Genomic DNA, 23,668 nt, shown 5'->3' with positions numbered 1-23,668 from the left:
AAAAGACTGGTAGTTCCACCGGTTGATTGATGTGAAATGCTGAAATTACTTTAGGCAAGAACTTTGGGTTTGTTCTAAGAACCACTTTATTCTGATGTAATTGTAGGAATGGTTCCTGTATTGTCAGTGCCTGTAATTCACTTACTCTCCTGAGTGAGGTAATGGCTATAAGAAAGGCCACCTTCCATGTAAGGAATTGTATTTCACACCTATGCATAGGTTCGAAAGGTGGTCACATTAGTCTGGTGAGTACTACGTTGAGGTTCCAGACCGGGGAAGGTGGTAATCTTGGTGGAATGACTCTCTTAAGGCCTTCCATGAAGGCTTTTATCGCTGGCACTCTAAACAGGGATATGTGCTGCCTGTTTTGTAGGTACGCTGCTATAGCTGCTAGATGTACTCTGATAGATGTGTACGCGAGATTACATTGCTGTAAGTGTAGTAAGGAGCAAATAATCTCCTTTGTTGATACGTCCAGAGGGTTGATATTATTAGTGGTACAGTATATAGCAAACCTCTTCCACTTAGCTGCGTAGCATGCTCTGGTGGTGGGACGTCGCGCTTGCTTAATTATCTCCATGCAATTTGGGGGTAGATCTAAGTACCCAAATTCTAGGATTTCAGGAGCCAGATCGCTAGGTTCAGTTGTGTGGGATCTGGGTGCATTATTTCTCCATGGTTCTGTGTAAGGTGCATGGGTAGAATTCTTAGCTTTTTTTGTGAGAGTTGCAAGAGCGTGGTGAACCACGGTTGTCGTGCCCACGTGGGTGCTACTAGTATCATGGTCATTGAGTGTTGTTGCAGCTTTCTGACCACTAATGGGATTAGTGGGAGAGGGGGGAAAGTGTATGCAAATTTGTTGGACCAATTTATCCATAACGCATTGCCCTGCGACAGGTGGTGTGGGTACCTGGACGCGAAGCTTTGGCATTTTGCGTTCTGATGAGTGGCAAAGAGGTCTATCTCTGGTTGTCCCCATCTTTGGAAGAATGGTTGCAGTATTTGTTGGTGCAGTTCCCATTCGTGTATTTGTTCCGACTGTCTGCTTAAGATGTCTGCTATCTGGTTTTGAACTCCTGGTAGGTGTTCTGCTAACAGATAGATGTTTTGAGGAATGGCCCATCTCCAAATTTCCTGCGCTAGTCTGGATAGTTGGAGAGAGTGCGTCCCCCCCCGTTTTTGAATATAATACATTGCTGTCATGTTGTCTGTTCTGATCAGGACTGCTTTGTTGGTAACATGCATTTGAAAGGCTTTCAATGCTAGAAACACTGCTAGTAGTTCTAGATGATTGATGTGCAGCCTTCTTTCCTGCACACTCCATCTTCCTTGTACTGTATATTTCTCCATATGCGCTCCCCATCCCGTGAGCGATGCGTCCGCTGTTATTGTCACCTGTGGAATTGGTTCTAGGAACAACCGCCCCTTGGCAATGTTTGTTGTGTTCCACCACTTCAGAGAGCGGTGTGTGCGGTCGTCTACCAACACCAGATCTGTAATCTGTCCTTGAGCCTGATTCCACTGTGTCGCTAAACATTCTTGTAGCGGACGCATTTGTAGTTTGGCATATGGTATTAGCAGTATGCAGGATGACATCATCCCTAATAGCAGCATGAACACTCTTGCTGTTAATGAGTGTTGTGGCTGAAATTTTTGAATGATTGTAAGCATTGTCTGGATCCTGACTGGATTGGGGTATACTTTGGCTTTTTCTGTGTCTATAGTAGCCCCTAAATATTGTTGAACCTTGCTTGGTTGCAGGTGTGACTTTGTGTAGTTCACAGTGAACCCTAGTTGGTGCAGCATGTGAATTGTCTTCTATGTGTTCTGAAGACATTCTTCTTGTGACTTGGCCTTTATTAGCCAGTCATCCAAGTATGGGAAGACATGTATTTGTTGTCTTCTTAGGTGGGCTGCAACCACTGCTAGGCATTTTGTGAACACCCTTGGCGCCGTCGTGACACCAAACGGAAGGACTTTGAACTGATAATGTTGTCCTTCTACCACAAACCTTAGATATTTCCTGTGGGCTTTGTGAATCGGGATATGAAAGTAAGCGTCTTTTAGATCCAGTGTAGAAAGAAAGTCCCCTTTCTTCAGTAAAGGAAGTACTTGTTGGAGCGTGACCATGTGGAAATGTTCCGAATTTATGTATGCGTTGAGAGGTCTTAGGTCTAGTATTGGCCTTAGAGACCCATCCTTTTTGGGAATTAGGAAGTATAGGGAGTATACTCCTGTTCCTTGTTGTTGCTTTGGAACCTTCTCTATGGCATGCTTTTGTAGCAGAGATAGTACTTCTTGTTTTAACAGTGTTAAGTGATCTTGTTTCATTGGACGCTGTTTGGGGGGGATGTTTGGTGGGGTAGATGTGAGTTCCAGGCAATAACCATGTTGGATAATTTGTCTCACCCACCTGTCTGATGTGATGTTTTCCCAGACAGGTAGGAACTGTGATAGGCGTCCCCCGACCGGTGTTATATGGTCTGGGGGGAGCTGTATGAAGTCACTGCTTTGGGGTTGGAGAGTTGCGGTTGTTGTTGTTTCCGCGTCCTCTACCCTTGCTGTTGTTACATCTGTAACTACCTCTAGAATTACCTCTGGGTGATGTCGGTGTAAAAGAGGTTTGTTGCTGGCTTGTACCTGTATTTTTGGATCCTCCTCTATAGGTGGATCTACGAAAGGAACCTCTTTGGGTCGGCTGTTGCAATGCTCCCATTGATTTAGCCGTTTCCGTATCCTTTTTCATCTTTTCTAAGGCCTCATCTGTCCCTGTGCCGAAAAGTGTTTTCTCATCAAAAGGTTGGTTCAGTAATGAAGTTTGCACCTCTTGTTTGAACCCTGAAACCCTGAGCCATGCATGTCTCCTTAACATGATGCTTGTGTTTATGGATCTTGCTGCAGTGTCTGCCGCGTCTAGGGCGCACTTGATTGAAGTGTTAGTAATTAACTTCCCTTCCTGTATGAGTTGATCTGCCCTCTTTTGATGTTCTTTAGGGAGATGTGTGATGAGTTTTTCTAACTCATCATAATGCGCTCTGTCATACCTTGCAATTAGTGCTTGTGTATTAGCTATGCGCCAGCTGTTTGCCGCTTGAGATGCTACTCTTTTGCCAGAGGCATCTATTAGCTTAGACTCTTTGTCGGGAGGTGGAGCTTCTCCTGTAGATAAAGAGTTTGCTCTCTTACGAGCATTTGTGACCACTAGTGAGTCTAGAGGAATTTGTCCCTTGATGAATATTGGGTCTTTTGGAGCTGCCCTATATTTCTTATCAATTCTTGGGTTCAGTACCCTAGCCCTCACCGGGTCTTTGAATATCTCTGATGTGTGATTGAGAAGGCCCTTAAGCATTGGTAGTGTTCCTGATGTTCTTTGTGCAGCAGGTAGTGTTTCTAATAGGAAATCCTCTATTTGAGGTTCTGCATGTAGTTCTACCTTGTGGTATTTTGCTGCTCTATTAATGAGTTGCGCAAACCCAGTATTATCATCAGGAGGTGAAGGTTTTGACGGATACAATTCAGGGTCGTTATCGTTATCTGACCCTACATTGTACTGTTCCCATGGGTCTGCCTCCTCTGGGATTGTGTCTTCATCATCCCCAGGATGTTCTCTCTCCCCTGTGTCACTTTCTACATCTGTTGTAGGTGTAGATGGTCGTGTGGGAGGAATAGTTGGCCTATTGTGAGAAATAGGAGAAGAGGGTGTGTCTCTAGGATGTGGAGAAGGGGGAGGAGTTGTATTTGTCCCCATTGTTCTCTTCTTCGGAGGAGTTTTGTCGTCCGATTGTTCATTTTTCCTCTTTTTGGGTAGTTCTGTGACTACCTTGCCAGTTTGTGGATCAATAAACAGAGTCTTTTGTTTAGGATCGGTTTTATATTCCTGTGTCGGTACCGCAGTTTTCGGGTCCGAAAGGTGTTTTTTCTTTTGACTGTCCATTTGTATTTTCGGCACCGAGATTTTATTCGGATTCGATGTCTTTGGTGTCGAGGGTGTCTTCGGTGTCGAGATTGTTTTCGACGTCGAAGCGGGTTTCGGTGTCGACATGGACTGTTTCGACTTCGAGCTTTCCTTGATATGGAGCTTCGGTGTCGATGTCGGGGTGGGTCATTTATCGGAACCACCATGATGGGAGACTGAGTGTTTCGGTTTCGTTGCCGGGCCCGAAGGCGGGGCGTCGGAAACTTTTTTGGGTTGTCTGACCGGGCTCGAGGGCGGGGTCGACACCGTGCGGGGTCTGTTCTTTGGTAAAGGGACGTCGTCACTCACGGTTTGTTGGACGTCGATTTCCTCGACGTCGGACTCGTCCACTTCTGACCCCGCCTCGTCGCCCTCTTCTTCTTCCTCTTCTGGGTGCTGGTCCTCGAACAGCTCCGGGATTGCTTGTGACTGCATTCTCGATACCTCGTGTCTTCGGGCTCGATGGTTTCTAATCGTCGATTTTGAGGAAAATGCTGCACAGGCCTCACAGTCCCTGGATTCGTGTTCAGGGGACAAGCAGAGGTTGCACACCTCGTGTAGGTCCTTGTGTGGGAACTTAGCACCACACGTTGGACATTTTTTGAATGGAGTCCTTTCCATGGACTCCGGGCTGGACTACGTCGAGCTGGTCTTCTCGTAGTCGTCGTTCTTCGAAACGCGTCGAGATGGAAGTGTAGTTGCGTTCGATAACCAATACCGTCGAATTGGAAAGGGTTACGCGCCGAATATAACTTTCTTTATCGAAGTCGATCCGGAGCGCTTCGATCCTCATCCGAACCCGATGGCGGAAAAAAACAATCTAAGGATGGAGCCGATGCCCATGCGCACTAACACCTAGAGGAGGAGTCATCGATGACGACAAAGACTTCTCCAGAACAAAAACAAGTGCAATCATCCGAGCCCAACACCAGATGGCGATCTATTCATAAATGTACCATCTGCAGCCCATATGCCTCGAACACAGTGGTATCGGCATTGATATCATGCAGGTGGATTACTTCAATGTTCTATTCACAAGCGCCTCAAAATGCAGTATGCAAAAGCTGCAGATTGTTAAAAACGCTGCAGCTAGAGTACTCCTAGGTATCCCTAAATTTGACTCTGTGACCACAGATTTACTCCATCTACACTGGCTGCCGGTAGCAAAGAGGATACAGTTTAAATCTCTCTGCATTACATGTAAATCTTTGAACAATCTGGGGCCAATGCAGTTGGCAAGTTATCTCAAACCATATATCTCTGCACGGTCTCTCAGCTCAGCTCGGGATTCTTGCGGTCCCTACAGTAAGAAGGGCCAGGAGGGGTGGTAAGAGCTTCACCACCACAACAGCTAAATTGTGGACCTCACTACCAACCATACTAAAAAAAGAGACCAACCTGCAAAAATTTAGAAAGTCTTAAAACTTGGCTTTTCAAGGCATAATATCCAGCACTCTTGATTCGAATCTGCTTCTTCTAAGGGTAGCGCCTAGACACCTGAGGGTATTGTTGCGCTCTATGAAACCATCGTCATCATATAGCTGAATGAATCTGTGTCATGTGGCAAATCTTGTTCAAGCCTGATCTTTCCCCTCACAGATCATGGTTTTCATATGTGCTATTTAAATTAGCACAAGTGAATCGAATACGAATACTAACTCCCAGAATTCATTAAACTATTAAATGAAAGCCCAGGGCTGGAAAGTAGGTGTTGTGTGAAATTATTGCATATGTTAATCCTCTGCAAGGAGATACAGGAAGGCACATCAAAGTCATTTTGCAGGCCATGTAAGAAGTCTTACTTGGGTTACCCAGAGCTGCACCACCAGAGCCTTTGACTGCAATTCTTCATCCACCCCCAGGCTCTGCAAATGCTTTAGATAGTTTTCCAGCCAGGAGCTTCTATTTTCTTTCAAATTCAGCTTCCTAATAGACAGCAGTCCCCAAAGACGTTTCCTGGCACTGTCCAAATTTCTTGTCTCCTCTGTATAGAAAGAAAAACAGATGTTTAAACTTTAAAATAGAGAGAACTCACTACTCTACCTCCAAGCCTAACAGTTTATGGTTCAAATGTTTTTATCGAGTTTAAACACACGCAAGGATTGCCATTTACATTTAGCCATTTTCAAGCGGACTCGCAACAGAACAGCCAGGGAGTGCCAGCCGAGAGCCTGTATCCGTCAATTGCGTGTACATAGAATAAACAAACTATAAGAAGAAACAAAGGGAAAAGAAACTACAGGAAACCCCTTTTCTCCCGATACCCCCCTCCCTCCTCCCGTCCAGTACTCCCTAACTCTCGCCAACCCCTCCTGTCTCCTCCCACCCCTGCTAGGCCTTCAGGAAACCGCCTAACAGTCTGTTTTTCGGGGTCCGGTGAGGCGCAACACCCTAAGATATTGGGGACATGTAACTTCTCGGAATTCAGTGGCCAAAAGCGATAGGAATGGTTGCCACAGGTCATCATAGGCAGATCCCTCTCCTGCCATAGTAAGTGACAGTTTTTCCATCCAAAGTACGTGCCATAAGCGGTGAAGCCAGCCTACAAAGGAGGGTGTAGTGGGAGTACGCCAATGCGTAAGTATATTCTGAACCGCTGAGTCAAGCACAATAGCCATCTGTCTGCCCCTGCGGGATTTCAGGGGGTAAGTCAGGGGGTTAGGGAGGCCTAGGAGCACATAAGCTGGGAAGCGCGGGATTTCAGTTTCGAAATTCTTGTCTATTTCATCTAACACCTGAGACCAGTAGGGCTGGATCTGTATGTATTCCCACAACAGGTGTACCAGGCTGCCAGTCTGGCCACAGCCTCGGCACCTGTCCCATCGCATGCAATCTGTCTGGGGTATAATACCAATATGTCACAACTTTCGTGAATGTCTCTGTGAGCCCCATGTGGTATGTCGAGTGTCAGGCCCTATAGTAGATCTCTCCCCATTCTTTGTGGCTGAGGGCCTGCCCAATTCCCTCTCCCAGCGCTCCCTGCCCGGGTTATGAATGTGCGCCTGCGTGCTCTGTAACATCTTGTGTAGGTCGGAGATGAGTTTGGAATCTGCCGTGCGGGTGATGAGCCATCGTTCGTATGAGGATAGGCATCTATCTGCACTAGCGCGTACCTGCTGATGTAATGCCCAGTGACGCACTTGCAAATATCTCAGTCGTTCAGTCTCCGGGAAGCCGTATTCCCGCCAAAAGAGGGAAAACGGAACAACCCCCTCGGCCCCATACAAAACCCGGCTGCCCGCCGTCCACCAATGCGCAAAAGCCGCCCCTTCCACGCCTGGGGTAGTGTCATGGTTATCCATCAACGGGGTGAGGGGAGATGGGAAAGTTGCAAGGTCATGTGCGATATTAGTGGCGTCCCACACCTCAAGAGGAACCCGAGTTATGTGAGAGGCATACAAGTTAGGGGGCCCATGGGGATTGCGCAGGAAAGGAATTTCCTGCAATGGATGTGCCGCCACCGCCTGATCTTGAAACAACCAATGTTTCTCTGACTCCCATCGGCTCCATTCAACTAAATAGCGCAGTGGCGGTCCGTCCATTATGGGCGTTGGGGCGTTGCCCCCCCCCTCCCCCAACTCAGCCCGTCTTTGAAGTGAAGTGAATCAGTTCAAAGACGCCGAGGGCTCGGAGAAGAACTCAACTGTCTGCATGACGCCAGACCGCCCTGAAGGGGGTGGGCGGTCTGCCGTCAGATTTGTCATATCATCACGTCACGTCACCAGGCCAGGCCCAGGGGCATGCAGCACCACAAGTGCGCATGAGTGGGGACGGAGGGCGAATTTTCGCACCGTGCCCACGCATGCGCACTTGTGTTTTTGTTTGGTTGCAGCATGCCACATTAGGAGCCCTTCGGCCTCCTAATGGGCGTGCTGCGGGCGAGAAGGCCTGTGCCCCCCCTGGCGCCAGGATTGGCCGAGAGGTGCTGTGAGCCTGTGACGTGCCGTGAGGGGAGCAGAGCAGAGCTCAGAGGTGGAGCGGACCGGAACCGGCAGCAATGGAAGGTAAGAGCGTGTGTGTCTTTTTCTTTTATTTGAAAGTGTTTTGTGCGAGCGTGCGTGTATGCATGAATGTTTGGTGGAGAGTGTTGTTGTGAATAGATGTGTATGGGTGTGTGAAATTGAATACATTTCTTTGAGTGTTGTCTGTTGTGTATGTGTGTGTTGTCTGCCAGACTCCAACCCTGAGGCTGCGTCCATGCTCGGAGATTAGAAGACTGGGAGGAAGGGGGAGGGGGAGGGCGGGGGGTCGAGGGGGTTTAGAAGCGCGTGGTTAGGAACCAGTCTTTGGGTACCACCGGCATGTACACAACAGACCAGTACCTCTGGCGTATTGTACGTCACCAAGAAGAATTCAAGTATGCAGTCCGTCACTTTTTTGTATACTCCAGAGACTGTAAGAAGCAGTTACTCAATCTAAGGTTTCAATAGCTAAGATAGACAATTCAGTATGGAGAGTCTGACACAAGGCTTCTGCAGCTATGCCCCTCTCGCCATTTGCAATAGACTTTTTTTTTCATGCAGAAGACGAAGAGGACAAGCTGGTACAGTCCTTGGTTGTTATGCACCCTTCAGAGTCATTCTGGGTGGGTATTATCAGAGCTCCGATCTCAATCAGCCCCTTTGCTGTCAAGCGGTATTTCTCAGGGCAGCCTCTCACAGCTTCCGAACCAATCATTTCTCCCAGCAAGAGCAGGCAGGTTCTGAACTCACGAGAGTCACTGGTGATTAGTACTGACCACCGACCTACCACTACAGTAGTACACAGTCACACTGTGACGTGACGACGACGCATCACTAGGTACCTGTGTGTCGCAGCAAGGTGTGTGAGGCTGGGGAGAGGTTGAAGATGAGAGATGATTGAACATGAAGCTAAAGAAAGGCCTAGCCCCCTCATGGAGGGAGTTTCAGTTCGGCAGTCGGCACAACTGTTTTACTCTGCTGATTGACCTTTGGAGAGCGCCTTGACATGCAATGTATTGTGTGAAAGAACTGTACGAGGTAAAACTTTGGGGTGATCAATTTTGGAGGTGTTTATGTTTTGAGACATTTTTCCTTCCACTGTATCAGAGCTTGCCAGATTACCTGCTCCTTACTAAATATTGCTTTAAGGGAAGGACCAAAGCCCTAGATAAATACACACTGCATTATTCCTGGGGGAGAAGACCTGGCGCCTGGAGAGTTAATTCCGGCGGGAGAATTTACTAATACTGAAGCGCTCTGCTCTTTAAGCAGTAAATATAAACGAAAAAGTACTAGAGCAGCAAACGTCATCCTTTGTTCATTCGGCGCACACACTTGCAGTGATTCCAGAAAGTACACGCCTAGACCCTACTTTGTGCGACATTAGTGGGGCAGGTATGGGTGCGATTCCTCCTAATTCCCACTTGGCATATGTTATATAGGGTCTCATATTACATGACGCAATGGCATTTAATGCTGTTCTAGCAGAGACATTCAGATCATAAAAACTTTCCCGCGCAAAAGTTGCTCAGTGCTAGCTCTGCAAGATCTTTGATTATAATCCCACTGAGTGTGCGCTGCTGTAAGCAGTTTGCATCGTGTTCATGCGAAAACATAACGGTTATAGTGATCATATTTGTGATGATTTTTATTTTATGAAGGGATTAAAAAACATTAGCAGCCTCATTGCAGGAGCTATTGCAGGCACATTAAGTGAAAAGATCCGCTTGGGCATGGCAATGGCATAACCTACATTTTTGACGTCATCTACCCTAAATAGGGTGACCAACTGGCATTGGTGCAAATTCAGGACGGTGATTGTAAAAATTCAGGACAAAGGGTCAAAATTCAGGACACAAATTCAGGACAGGAGGTCAAAATTCAGGACAAAACTTCAGGACAATTGGATACGTTTTACAGACACATCAGAGGTCGCGCAATAGTATATAAGTAAGCCCAGCCATATCCAAACATATTCAACCATTTGCAAACCTATCCATCATGTATCCTTCCATCTATCATTTCACTCATCCATCCCTTCATCCATCCTATCACTCATCCAACCATTATCCATCCATCCACCCTGTCACCCTATCCATCTGTACCCTCATCCATCCACTCTTCTACCCATCCATCCATTCACTCATCTATCCAGCCATTTACCCTTTCACCCATCCAGCCATCCTTTCCCTTACTTATCCATCCACCCAATCACTCATTCTTCCACCGATCCACCCTTTCAGTCATCCATCCATCCATCCTCCCTTTCTCTCTCCATCGACTCTTTCACTTAGCCATCCTTCCTTCCATCCATCCACCCACCTACTCGTCCGCTCATGAATCCATCCATTGACCCTATCACTCATCCATCCTTTCTCTCATCCATTTATCCTTTCACTCCTTCACTCATCTTTTCATCATGTTGTCCATCTAACTTCCCTTTCACTCACTCATCCATCCTTACATCCACCCTTTCACTCATCCGTCCATCCATTCACCCTTGAACTTATCAATTCATGAATCGATCCATCATTTCATTCATCCATCCATCCACCCACTCACTCATCCACCTTTTCACTCATTCATCCTTTCACTCATCCATGCACCCTTTTACCCATCCAGCTGCCCTTCCACCCATACATCCAGCTATTTACCTTTTCTCTCTTCCATCCTTCCACTCACTCATCAATCCATCCATCCTCTCCCATTATCCATCTATTCAATCTTTCATTCATCCATTCACCCTTTCACTAATTCATCCAGCCATCCCTTCACTTACCCACTCGCCGACCCATCAAGAACTTCACCCTCGCTGCAGAAGCCATCCCAGGACTCGGACAGAAGCCACCCAGGGCAGAGACAGGATCCATCACATGGGGGGACGGGAGCCATCACTGGCGCGTGCAGGAGCCACCACATGGGGGGGGGGGGGAACAGCATCCACCAGGGTGGGCACAGGGGCGGGCATGCAGTATTCTAGTATCATCCTGGGCTCCTCACCCCCTCCTGGACAAGACAATGAGAAGACAGGCTGCGTTTCCAAAATGTTAATTTTGCCCCCCTCACCCCCCCCACGCTGATGTACAGTACTGAAAAGATACTCCAAGAGAACTGATTTAAGTGATTGTCCTCCATACTTTCTTTATCAGTGTGGGTGTGATTGTGCCATTTCTCTCTTTTATTACATTACAGACTGCATGTTTGAAGAATCGAGGTTTGTTTACAATGTAGTGGCTAATTAAGCTCTGTGAAGAGAACCATGTGCTACCTAGGGCCGGTTGTAGGATGTTTGGGGCCCTGGGCAGAAAGAGAATGTCTCCCACAAATTGCAGAGACATGACGCACTCAGGGCTGTTTGCATCTGAATAGATGCCCCTGCTCCTGAAGCTGCAGCCCCTCCCTCCTCCCCCTCCCGCCCTCAGTCACCTTCAAGCACCTCTTAACAGCTCATCAAGGGCTGAAGGTGTGAGGGTTGCCATCCCGCTGTGCCTCTCCAGTGCTGATGGGTGTCTGAGCTTTCACACAGCATCGGAGTCTTACACCCGACCTCAACAGCATTAGAGTGAAGAAGGGAGGTGGGGGCAAGAAGGGAGGTGTGGGCCAGCTGTGTGCCCGGTTAAAATTACGGACAAATGGCGTCCGTTAAAGAACCCTTCACGGACAACGGACAGATGGCCGAAATTACGGACTGTCCGTGAAATTTACGGACGGTTGGTCACCCTAACCCGAAAGCACCACAGCACATGAAAGACGCGTGTTGCTTTTAGTGACTTTATGGCCCTCATTTAGTAAAGTTGGCGCACGTGCTTTACTGAGTGGGCATGAAATGGCTAACCTTCGGCCACCCACCGCTCCTAGGTGTCTGGCGCCGTTTTATGCACGCCGTCGCCGGGTAATGTCTTCACTTGAAGTGTTGTTTATTCATCGATACGACACCTGCTTATTTATCTCCCTGCATTTGGCAGACACATGCATCGATCAATGTTAAACTGTCACACAAGGTTATTTTTCTTTTACATAACAGTGCAGGCCTACGGTAGTCGTGGCATATTAAATGTAATAACTAATACCTTATGTGGCAATTTTAAGTGTGTGTATTTAAAGCATGTTGATTCGAAATGAATATGCCTGTGAAATCAGAGGATATATTTTCATATGTTGCTACATTTTTCCTTGTAATATTTGTAGGGGCTGGTGAGAATGGAAGTTTGTGAGACTGATTTGTATCGCTACTGATCCTAGGAATAAGCCTTTTGATGAGTTTATTGCAATAGATTCATAACGTTTAGATTTGATGTTTGCACATTAAGTGCAACCCTCCTGATCTTTAAATAGTAATCTATTAATGTGCCAGTGGTGAAATGTCTATTTAATTATTACAATAAGTTATTTTCGCAAATTGAATGGCAATATTAATCAAGTTAAGCTGACTCTTTGCATTTTTCAAATTATTAACAGCTCATGGGTTATGTCTGTGCTTTGAGAATGTAATAAAGCAACTGATAAACCGTTCTTCTCGATCCCTTTTGGAAAAAATCCTATTACTCTGTTTTAGAGATGTAAGTGGATGGGTAAGGAGCTAACTAGAGTTGCACCTGTAGACCGACATTGGTTAAATGGCAGGGACAGTGTGATTATCTTTTTACGCCTCACCACTTTCAAATGTCACCAGCCGCCACTGAAATAGCGCAATTGTGCCGCTTGAAAGTACAGTTGGAGGTCAGGATGCCCAGTCCCCCCATCTCTGGGGCAAGCGTGACCAGTGCTCTCCGCATTCGCGGTTTCCGGCCATTCCAGATAAACTGGGCCAATTCGGATTGCGTCTGATGGATCCAGCCACCGGCGGTCGGAGAGGGAGGGTGCGGAATAGGTAGAGGATCTGGGGCAAAATGGTCATTTTTACCGCCGCAATCGTGCCTAACCAAGAGAGAGGGTAATGCTTCCACCTACCAATATCGTGCCAAATTTTCACGCGCAGGATGGCGTAGTTAGTGGCAACCACAGCAGGGAGCGAGGGGACCAACTGTATCCCCAGATATGGGATGGTATCCATCGCCCATTGAATCGGGAACCAGCTCTGCAGAAAGTCCTGGGTGGTAGGGGACAATGAGAGGTCTAAAGCTATTGACTTGTCTGTGTTTATTTTGAATCCAGCCACCCTAGCAAAGGCGTCCAACTCTGCCATGCACGCCGGTAAGGCTGTCTTTAGGTTAGTTAGTGAGATCAGCACATCGTCAGCATACAGGCTGATTTTGTGGATATAGCCACCGAATTTTATCCCCTTCAACTGGTGTGTTCTGTCTAATTTTCTGGGCCAGGGGTTCCATGTAGAGGGCAAAGAGAAGAGCGACAAAGGGCACCCCTGTCTCGTGCCCCTCTCAATGGAGGAACTAGTGGAGGTGTATCCATTCACTCTGACCGTGGCAGTAGGGAACTTATAGCAATTAAAAATAAAGGTGCAGAATTTCTCCCCCATCCCCACCCTCTCAAGCACTTGCTCCAAATAGGGCCAGTGAACGCGGTCAAACACCTTTTCGGCATCCATGGCCAACAGCATATATTCCACAGGCACCCTAGTAGCTTTCTCTTTAAGGTGGAGAATCCACTTGGTGTTGTCTGATGTCTGGCGTCCGGGTATAAAACCCGTCTGGTCTGGGTCAATGAGGCCAGGCATGTGCGGGGCCAGTCGGGCAGCCAGAATCCCTGTGTACAACTTAAGGTCAATGTTGAGAAGAGAAATCGGGCAATAAGCCCCACACCTAATTCTATCCTTCCCAGGTTTGAGAACAACTGCTATTGAGGCTCTTAAAAGGTCCCCTGGTATCACTCCCTGCTCAGCAAATGAATTGAACAGGCTGGTGAGGATTGGGGCAAGCACCGCGCAGAACGTCTTGTAGAAAATGGCGGGGAAGCCTTCCGGCCCAGGGCCTTTGCCAATTTAAGGCGAGAGATAGTGGCAATGACCTCCTCCGTTTGGATGTTCCGATCCAGGTGTTTGGCCTGGGATGCTGTCAGAGAGGGCAGGGAAACTGAATCTAAAAAGGTAACTCCCATCGAGCTATCCGCCAAGCTCCCAGCATGCAGAGCAGCATAAAAATCGCGGAACGCTTCCGCTATCTCAGCGTCCTCAGATACACAAGACCCCTCAGTCCTGACAATCTCTTTGACCCCCCTGTTGCTGACGAACCTCCCACAACCTGTTGGCCAGCAGGCGCCCGCACCTGTCCCCCCCCGGTATAGTAAGCGTGACGTAGTCGCAAGGCTGCGTATTCTGCTCTATCTTGGTTGAGAGCCGTTAAGTGGTGGTGCGCCTTCTTAAGCTGTCGCCACACTCTCGGGGCACCCGTCCGTTGGTGCATTTGCTCCAGTTCCCGCACGCGTTGTGTAAGTTCTTCGCGCTTGCGCTGGCAATCCCTATTCTCTGCAGTCGAGAGGGCAATAAATTCCCCCTGACCACTGCTTTCAGCGCCGCCCATTGAACTGCAAGAGTCGGGTCTGAATTTGCGTTATGTGAAATGTAGTCAGTTATAGTGCCCTCTGTGTGTTTCACGTTATCTGCCCTGTGTAAGAGAGTGTCCCTAAGACGCCAAACCTTGAAAGGGCGTGATGTAGGTGGAAGGGTGAGAGTGGCTATTACCTGGGCATGGTCTGAAAGGGAGGCTACCCCCATCTCTACTGTAGTTGTAAACCCGCGAACTGGGGCCGAAGTCAGCAGATGATCTAGTCGAGCGTAGGTCTTATGTGCATTAGAGTAATAAGAGTACTCCCTTTCCAGGGGGGTGAAAGCTACGCCAAAGATCTTGAAGGCCTAAGTCATTAAGTCGTTCAAGTCCCTCTGCCGACAGTGCACCTACTTGATGAGTGCGTTGGCTGGATCTGTCCAGAAGGTTGTCAAACACCAGGTTTAAGTCGCCCCCTAAGATGATGTTACGGTCCGAGGTGGCTGTGGCTTCAGTAAGGGCAGTCTGGAGGAACTTCTCCTGGCCTTCATTTGGGGGCATACAGGGAGCCAACAGTGAACGTTAGACCGCCTAAGGCGAAGCGATAGGAGAGAAGCCTCCCCTTGATCTCCACCCCTTTATGCAATACCTCCCCCCTAAACCGTTGGGCCACCAAGATCGCCACCCCAGCTGTCTTGGTAGAGCAGGAAGAAAAGAACTGAGTGGGGAACTTGCGTAACCGCATCTTATGACAATCGCGCGCCAGCAGATGGGTCTCCTGAAGTAAACATAGGTCGGCTTGGGAGTTCTCTAAGCATGACAGTACCGCTCTGCGGTTTACCGGATTGTTAAGTCCCCTCACGTTGAGGCTAAGAATTCTAAGGGTGGAAGCAGGCATATTCAGCAATCAGTAGGGCCAGCTGTGTACCTGAGGAGCTACGCTTGATGCTGCTAATGTAGCCTAACCTTAGACAGGGGGAGGCAGCCCCTACACTCGAAGCCACACTGGCGCTGGACAAAAGGCGACCGTGGAGCACTGGACACCCTCCCTCAAACCCCCCAACACTCCCCAAACAACAAAACATGTGAAAACGAGAAAAGATAAAACCACATAGTCCGTCAACCATGGTTGATCAGTAAAAGGATATCGGGGTGGATCTCCAACCAGCATGCCCTTCTCTCCCACCAACGGCCTAGGCCGTAAGAATCAGACAATCAGCCAGGAATAGAGTCTAAAGTCAGCCGGGCTGGGTGCCGGGAAGATCAGTCAAAACCGCCTCCAAAGCCGCTCTCCTGCCCTCCAGGACTTCTGCAGCTCGTGGTTTCCTGAGACTGCGTTTTCAGCCCTGCTGACGCCATTGAGGCCTGGAATCATCAGTCTCTACTTTAGAGTCCTCGTCTCCACCGTCCGACTCTGGTAGCTCCACACCCAGCAACTTGATGGCCTCTGACAGAGAACGCAGTTGATATAACTTGCTATTCATTCTGAACACCAGCCGGAACCGATGACCCCAGCTATAGGTGATGTTGCGCTGCTGTAGGTGCATGGTGATAGGTTTAAAGGTTCTCCTCCTTTGTAAGGTGAGGGCGGATAGGTCTTGATAAAGAACATGGGATTGTCCCCGAAACTGCAGTGGATGCATCTGTCGTGCCTTCTGGAGGATAGCCTCTTTAGTTCGAAAGTATTGAACACAGACCAGTATGTCCGGCGGGGGGCGACTGCGCTCTTGGGGGACCCACTCTGTGTGCTCGGTCCACTCTCAGCTCTGTCTCCGCAGGCCTGCCCAGGATGTTAATGAAAAGTTCTCTAGAGTAGTTAATGGAAATGCTACTTACCAGTATGCATCTGTTCTTGGCATGTAGGTCTGCTGACAATCATATCTTAGCATAGATCGCCGCCTAGTGTTGGGTCCGGATGTTTGCACCTTGTTGTCCTGGAAGAGTCTTCGAAGTATCACGAGATAGGTGACTCCTCCCCTGGACTACAGTGCGCATGGGCATCCCCCCCATCGTCAGATTGTTTTTCGCCATTGTGGCAAAGATGGAGTATAGAAAAGTAAGAGATGGCCATGTAAATGTATGTAAGAAGTAGAACTATGCAGCTGTGACAGGCACCGGGGAGGAGGGTGAGCGATATGAATATCAGCAGACCTACATGCCAAGAACAGATGCATACTGGTAAGTAGCATTTGCAGTTCGAGGCATGTGGGCTGCTGAATTCATATCTTAGCATAGACTGTATAGCAGTTTCTCCTTTAGCGGTGGTCACATGAATCAGCTGCAGTTGTTTGAAAAAGAGTTTTAAGGACAGCCTGGCCTAAAACAGCTTGTTGCTTAGCATGTATGTCAACACAATGGCGTTTAGTGAAAGTGTGTATGGTAGATCATGTAGCTGCCCTACATATGTCTTCTATGGGGATATTTCCTAGGAAAGCCATGGATGCCCCCATTTTGCGCGTTGAGTGTGCTCTTGGGGGAATTGTTAAAGTGCGCTTTGCCTTTTGATAGCATATTTGAATGCATTTAACTATCCATCTGGCTATTCCTGCCTTGGAAATGGGATTACCTTTATGTTGTGGAGAAAAAGCAACAAATAGTTGCTTCGTCTTTCTGAACGATTTTGTTCTATCAACGTAATATAGCAGGGCTCTTTTAACGTCTAGGGTGTGTACAGCTCGTTCAGCCACGGATTGCGGGTTCTGAAAGAACACTGGCAATTCTATGGACTGATTGATGTGGAAAGTAGATATGACTTTTGGCATGAATTTAGGGTTTGTACCAAGCAAAACTTTATTGTGGTGTATTTGCATGAAAGGTTCTTGAATGGTTAGTGCTTGTAGTTCACTTACTCTCCTGAGGGAGGTAATAGCAATTAAAAATGCCACTTTCCATGTTAAGAATTGTAGTTCGCATGAATGAAGTGGTTCAAAGGGGGGTCCCATGAGTCTGGTAAGTACTATATTTAAGTTCCAGACCGGAGACGGTGGGTGCTTTGGAGGGATAATTCTTTTAAGTCCTTCCATAAAAGCTTTGATAGGTGGTATTTTGAACAGGGAGACATGTTGTCTGTTTTGAAGATATGCTGCTATAGCAGCGAGGTGTAGTCTTATGGATGAGTGTGCTAGATTACATCTATGAAGATGAAGCAGATAAGATTAAATTCTGGATGGAGGCATCCAATGGATTGATTCGGTTATTATTACAATATATTACAAATCTTTTCCATTTAGCTGCATAGCAAGCTCTAGTAGTGGGACGCCTTGCTTCTTTGATAACGTTCATGCAGTCTGGAGGCAATTCAAGATATCCAAACTCTAAGATCTCAGGATCCAGATCGCTAGGTTCATCTGATTGGGATCTGGGTGCCTGATTTTTCCATGGTTCTGTATTAGAAGTTGTGGCGATAGGCACAGTCTTTGATGAGGAACTACAGAGAGTTCTAGGAGCGTTGTGTACCATGGCTGTCTTGCTCATGTGGGAGCAACCAGGATCATTCTGAGTGACTGTTGCCTTAGTTTGCGTGCCACTAATGCGATCAGTGGGGTTGGTGGAAAAGCGTACGCAAATCTGCCTGACCAGTTCATCCATATCGCATTGCCCTGTGACAACGGGTGTGGGAACCTGGCAGCAAAGGACTGGCATTTTGAGTTTTCTTTTGTGGCAAACAGATCTATGTCTGGATGTCCCCACTTTTGGAAGAATGGGTGGAGAACTTGAGGATGAATCTCCCATTCATGTATTTGCTGATAGTGTCGGCTCAGTAGGTCTGCTGTCTGATTGTCTATTCCTGGGAGGTGTTCTGCCAGGAGATAAATGTTTTGAGGAATTGCCCACTTCCATATGCTCTGTGCTAGGTGGGACAGTTGTAGAGAGTGTGTCCCTCCCTGTATTTTGATGTAGTACATGGCTGTCATGTTGTCTGTCCGGATTAACACAGCCTTGTTGGTCAAGTATTTCTGAAAAGCCCTCATTGCTAGGAATACTGCTAGTAACTCTAAGTAGTTTATATGTAGTGTCTTATGTTAGATTGTCCAGAGACCTTGGACTGTATATTGAAGGAGATGGGCTTCCCAACCTGTCAGTGATGCGTCCACTGTTAATACTACTTGTGGAACTGGCTCTTGGAACAGTCGCCCCTTGGAAAGGTTTTGTGGGTTCCACCACTGCAGAGAGCGGTAAGTGCGACTGTCTACCAACACTAGGTCTTGTAATTGTCCTTGAGCTTGGTTTCACTGGCATACTAGGCATTGTTGTAAGGGGCGCATGTGCAGTCGAGCGTGAGGGACGATGAATATGCAGGAGGCCATCATGCCTATGAGCTGCATGAACACTCGAGCTGGCAGGGAGTGTTGTGGCTGAAATTTGTTAATGAGAGATTGTATGTTGGTTATCCTGTTTTCGTTTGGATATGCCCTTGCTACAGAGGTGTTGATTGTTGCTCCCAGATATTGCTGTATGTGGAAGGGTTGCAGATGTGACTTTGGGTAGTTTATAGAAAATCCTAGATTGTGCAGTAGCTGTAGCGTGTGAGAAATGTGGCTGGCACAGTGTGCGTATGAGTTGGCTTTTATGAGCCGATCGTCGAGGTAGGGGAACACATGAATGTATTGCCTCCGTAGGTGTGCTGCTACTACTGCTAGGCATTTTGTGAACACCCTTGGTGCCGTAGTTACTCCAAAGGGGAGAACTTTGAATTGATAGTGCTGACCTTCTATTGGGAACCTGAGGTATCTCCTGTGAGATGGATGTACAGGAATGTGAAAGTATGCGTCCTTGAGATCTAGTGTGGCGAGGAAGTCGCCTTGCTGGAGTAGTGGGAGTACTTGTTGTAGAGTGATCATATGGAAATGATCTGAGAGTATGTATTGGTTCAACGGTCTGAGGTCTGGTATTGGTGTGAGAGAGCCATCTTTTTTGTGAATGAGGAAGTATAGAGAGTATACTCCTGTCCCTTGATGTTGCAATGGGACTGGCTCTATGGCACCTTTTTGGAGCATGGAGAGCGTAATGTGTTCTTTGGACATTGAACGGTGTCTGGGCGTTATGTTGGGTAGTGTAGAAGTGAGTTCCAGGCAGTAACCATACTGGATAAGAAACGCGTTACTTACCTGTAACAGCAGTTATCCAGTATTGGTGTCTTTCATAGATTCACATGCCTGAATCATTCCCCGTCGTCGAGACGGGAGCCTCCGGTACATAGAAAAGTAATGTCCTATAGACATACATAGAGAAAAATAGGCCTAAGGGCCTCACCTTAGTAGCCTATCCTTGTCCTTATGTAAAAAGGACCAAACTCTTAGAGCCAGCCAATCAGCTATCACCTCCCTCTAGAACCTTCCTGACAGGAGCCTCAGTCTCTCAGATTTTCGTACGCACCAAGCTAGGTAGGCGTAATATAGTTAGAGAGAACGTGAGTCCTTCCAGGGGAGGCGGGAGGGTTGCATGTGAATCTATGAAAGACACCAATACTGGATAACTGCTGTTACAGGTAAGTAACGCGTTTCTTATCCAGTATTAGGGGTGTCTTTCATAGATTCACATGCCTGAATCAGAGTAGTCAGCAATACATTATGCACATTTCTGATGTAATCATGCTATACAGTCATTTTAGATAATACACCTATTATCCTGCGACTTTGAAACATTAGCATACATCAATATATCATAACAGCAAGAGATGTGCATACCAGGATGGCGGGATGTTGGAAGGCTCACCTCACTGGAATAGATGGCGAAGCACCGCCTGGCCCACTGCTGCATCCTGCATAAGTTCAGCATCCAGGCAGTAGTGTCTGGAGAAGGTGTGCGGTGACTTCCACGTCGCCGCTCTACATATGTCCAAAATCGGCACTCCAGCGAACAGCGCTGCTGATGTGGACATTACTCTGGTGGAATGCGCTTGAACATTAGCACTCAAAGGCCGTCCGGCCCAGTCATGGCAGAATGCTTTCGCTGAGGAGATCCACCTGGACATGCTCTGTTTCGTTAGAGGCATACCCATCCTTGGCCTACTGTAGGCCACAAATAGCTGTGATGACTTCCTGAAGCTCTTTGTCTTGTCTATGTAAAACTTTATACACCTTTTGAGGTCCAAGGAGTGCAGCGTTCTTTCTGCTGCGCTGGTAGGGTTTGCAAAGAAGGAACGTAGAACCACCGGTTCATTAAGGTGAAAGTCTGAAGGCACTTTCGGTATGAACTTGGGATTTGTCCTCAGCACCACCCTGTCCTGTTTGAACTGCATGAAGGGTTCCTGAATGGATAGAGCCTGTAGCTCGCTGACTCTCCTGGCAGATGTTAGAGCAAGCAGCAGAGCCGTCTTCCATGAGATGTACTTGATGGGTGCTCGATGAATGGGCTCAAAAGGGTGCTTCATGAGTTGGGTGAGGACTAAATTGAGGTGCCATGTCGGTGGGACCCTTCTAGGTCTTGGGAAGGATCTATATAGTCCCTTTAGGAACTGCTTGATAAGTCTACTGGACCAAAGAGACGGTCCCTTGTCAGTCCTGGTGAATCGTGAAACGGCTGCCAAATGCACCTTTATAGATGCATGCGCCAATCCTGACTGTGCCAAGTGCAGTAGATATGGCAATATCTGTTCGGGTGTGATATGGAGTGGTCTCAGGCCTTTCTCTAAACACCATATGCAGAATCGTTTCCATTTTAGAGAGTACGTCTTGTTGGTACTGTCCGCTCTTGCTTTTGCCAGCACATCCCTGCATTCCTGCGGGATGTTTAGATGACAGAACTCTCTGTGCTCAGGAGCCAGGCCGATAACCTGAACCAACCAATGGAAAGAGCATTTCCGAGTGACCTTGGTTGGGGACGCCAGCTTGCATAGTTTGGGCATTTGGCGTTCTCCTTGGTGGCAAACAGGTCGATTCCTGGGACTCCCCATTCTGAGAATATGTGATCCAGCGTATTCTCGTCAAGCTCCCATTCGTGGGAGAGGGATTTCTGTCTGCTTAGGGCGTCCGCAATGGTGTTGTCCTTGCCCGGGACATAGTCCGCCTTGAGCGTGATCCCATGGAGTACAAGCCAGTTCCAGATCTTTTGCGATTCCCGTGATAGAGTGAGCGAACGCGTTCCTTCCTGTTTGTTGAGATAGTGCATCGTCGTGGTGTTGTCCGTTCTGACGAGCACTTGGGAGTTCTGGATGCGTGGTAAAAAGGCTTGCAGTGCCAGATACACAGCCCTCAGTTCTAGAAGATTTATATGGAGTTGCTTCTCCTGATTTGTCCATTTGCCGCTTATTTGGAGGTCCTGGAGAACGGCTCCCCAGCCTTCCAAGGATGCATCCGTGGTGATCACCAGAGGTGCTGCTGGAAGTAGGAATGGCAGTCCTATGGACAGATTCTTGTGATTTTTCCACCATCCCAGGCTCTTGGACATTTGTGGTGTTATCTTCACTATGTCTTCGAAAGAACCTGTACTCTGTGTCCATTGGTTTGTGAGGGCTTCTTGCAATGGGCGCATCCTGAGTCTGCAGTGTGGGATTAGGAGTATACAAGAAGACATCATTCCTAGGAGTGATTTGTAAGTTCGAACTCTTAGGGACTTCCTTGATGCCACAGCCGTGGCCAGAGATATTATCTTGTTTTTCCTTTCCCTTGAAGGAAATGCTCTTGCGCATTCTGTGTTCAAGGTCGCCCCAAGGAAGGTGATGTTCCTTGTTGGGATCATGCAGGATTTCTCGTGATTGAGAGTCAATCCTAGGTGCTGAAAAAGATTGGTGCAGGCGTTGGAGGATTCGGTCGCGCCTGCAGCTGAAGGTGCTTTTACCAGCCAGTCGTCGAGGTAGGGGAAGACCTGGTGACCCATTTGACGCAGAAAAGCTGCCACAGGTGAAAGGCACTTGGTGAAAATCCGCGGTGCGGATTTGAGGCCAAACCGTAGGACTGTGAATTGGTGGTGGTGTCCTGCCACCTCGAACCTCAGGAATTTTCTGTGCCCCTTGAGTATCGGGATGTAGGCATCCTGGAGATCCAAAGATGTCATAAAATCTCCTTTTTCCAGTATGCCTAGTATTTCCTGGATCGTCACCATCCTGAACGACTGACTCTTCAGGAAAGAGTTGAGTGCTCTGAGGTCTAATATGGGCCTCCACTTTCTCTCCTTCTTGCGTATAAGAAAGAAGCGGGAATAGAATCCCCTTCCTCTTTGAGACGAGGGAACTCTCTTGATCGCTCCTTTCTTCAACATCGCAGATATTTCCTGGAGTAGCAGTCGGAGATGTTTGTGCGGAAGTCTGCGGGGAGGTGTTGCAGGTGGGATGGTGGTGAATTCCAGGGAATGGCCGAATCTTATTAACTGGAGTACCCACCGATCTGTGGTGATGAGATGCCAATTGTTTAGGAAATGGGTCAATTTTCCTCCAATCTGTAATGAGGGATATAGTTGCTGGACTGGCTGGAGTAATTGGTCACTGGCGTCCGCCAGCGCCCCTTCTCTGGTTTTTGCCCTTAAAGTTTGATCTCCCGTAAGAAGTCTGACGACCTTGTTGCTGCTTCTGTTGGTACTGGGATTTATTCTGATAGGAATACGAGGAACTACTTTGATAGGATCCCCTGTAGGAGGACTGGCCCCTGTATTTGTTACCTCGAAAGGACTGGTTCCTTGCCTGCAAAGTACCAAGTGCTCTAGCAGTATCAGTGTCTTTTTTGATTGTTTGGAGCGCTTCGTCAATTTTGTCTCCGAAAAGGTGTTTGCCGTCGAAGGGCATGTCCAGCACCTTCGTCTGCACCTCTTGTCTGAATGATGTTGCCTTAAGCCATCCCTGACGGCGCAGGACTGCTGCCCCAGCTAGTTGTCGAAAGCCCGTCATGGCTGCATCTATGGCACAATCAATGATCTCAGCTGCCGAGGTTTGACCCTCCGTAAGCAGTGCCTTGACCTCCTCCTGAACTGTATCTGGCAGTTCCGCCATATATGGGACTATATCTTCCCAAAGCTGGCGGTTATAACGCCCCAACAGGGCTATGGAGTTGGCCACCTTGATGGTCATGGCCGATGTCGTAGTAAACCTTTTACCGATTGTGTCCAACTTCCTTCCTTCCTTGTCCGGTGGGGCTGACAGAGGAGAGGAAGGGTTGCGAGATATCTTTTGGGCCGCCTGGGTTACAACCGAATCCGGTTTCGGGTGCCCATTAAGGCAAGCTGCCGCTGTGGTTGGAGCCTTGTATTTTTTTATCCAGGCGTGGAACCACCGCCGGTACAGAGGCCGGTGTCATCATCAGTTTCTTTCCCTGGTCCCAGAGAAAGTCTATTATTGGGATAGACTTCGTTATCTTCTTTGTTTGCTCCTTAAAGTCATA

At 47.9% G+C, this 23,668-nt stretch overlaps 1 protein-coding gene across 1 annotated transcript in view; it reads right to left on the bottom strand.

The window, feature by feature from the left end:
- The window catches only part of PTGIS (prostaglandin I2 synthase), a 1,239,217-nt gene that overhangs the window by 525,809 nt on the left and 689,740 nt on the right, over positions 1-23,668 (bottom strand). The window contains exon 6 of the mRNA XM_078651848.1: positions 5,758-5,939. Coding sequence (XP_078507974.1) covers positions 5,758-5,939 — 182 coding nt within the window. The remainder of the gene's footprint in view (positions 1-5,757; positions 5,940-23,668) is intronic.

Source organism: Lissotriton helveticus, chromosome 7, assembly GCF_964261635.1.
Source record: "Lissotriton helveticus chromosome 7, aLisHel1.1, whole genome shotgun sequence".
In the NCBI taxonomy this organism is placed as follows: domain Eukaryota; kingdom Metazoa; phylum Chordata; class Amphibia; order Caudata; family Salamandridae; genus Lissotriton; species Lissotriton helveticus.
Note: the sequence above shows the minus strand (reverse complement) of the source record. Positions and strands in the feature narration are given on the sequence as shown.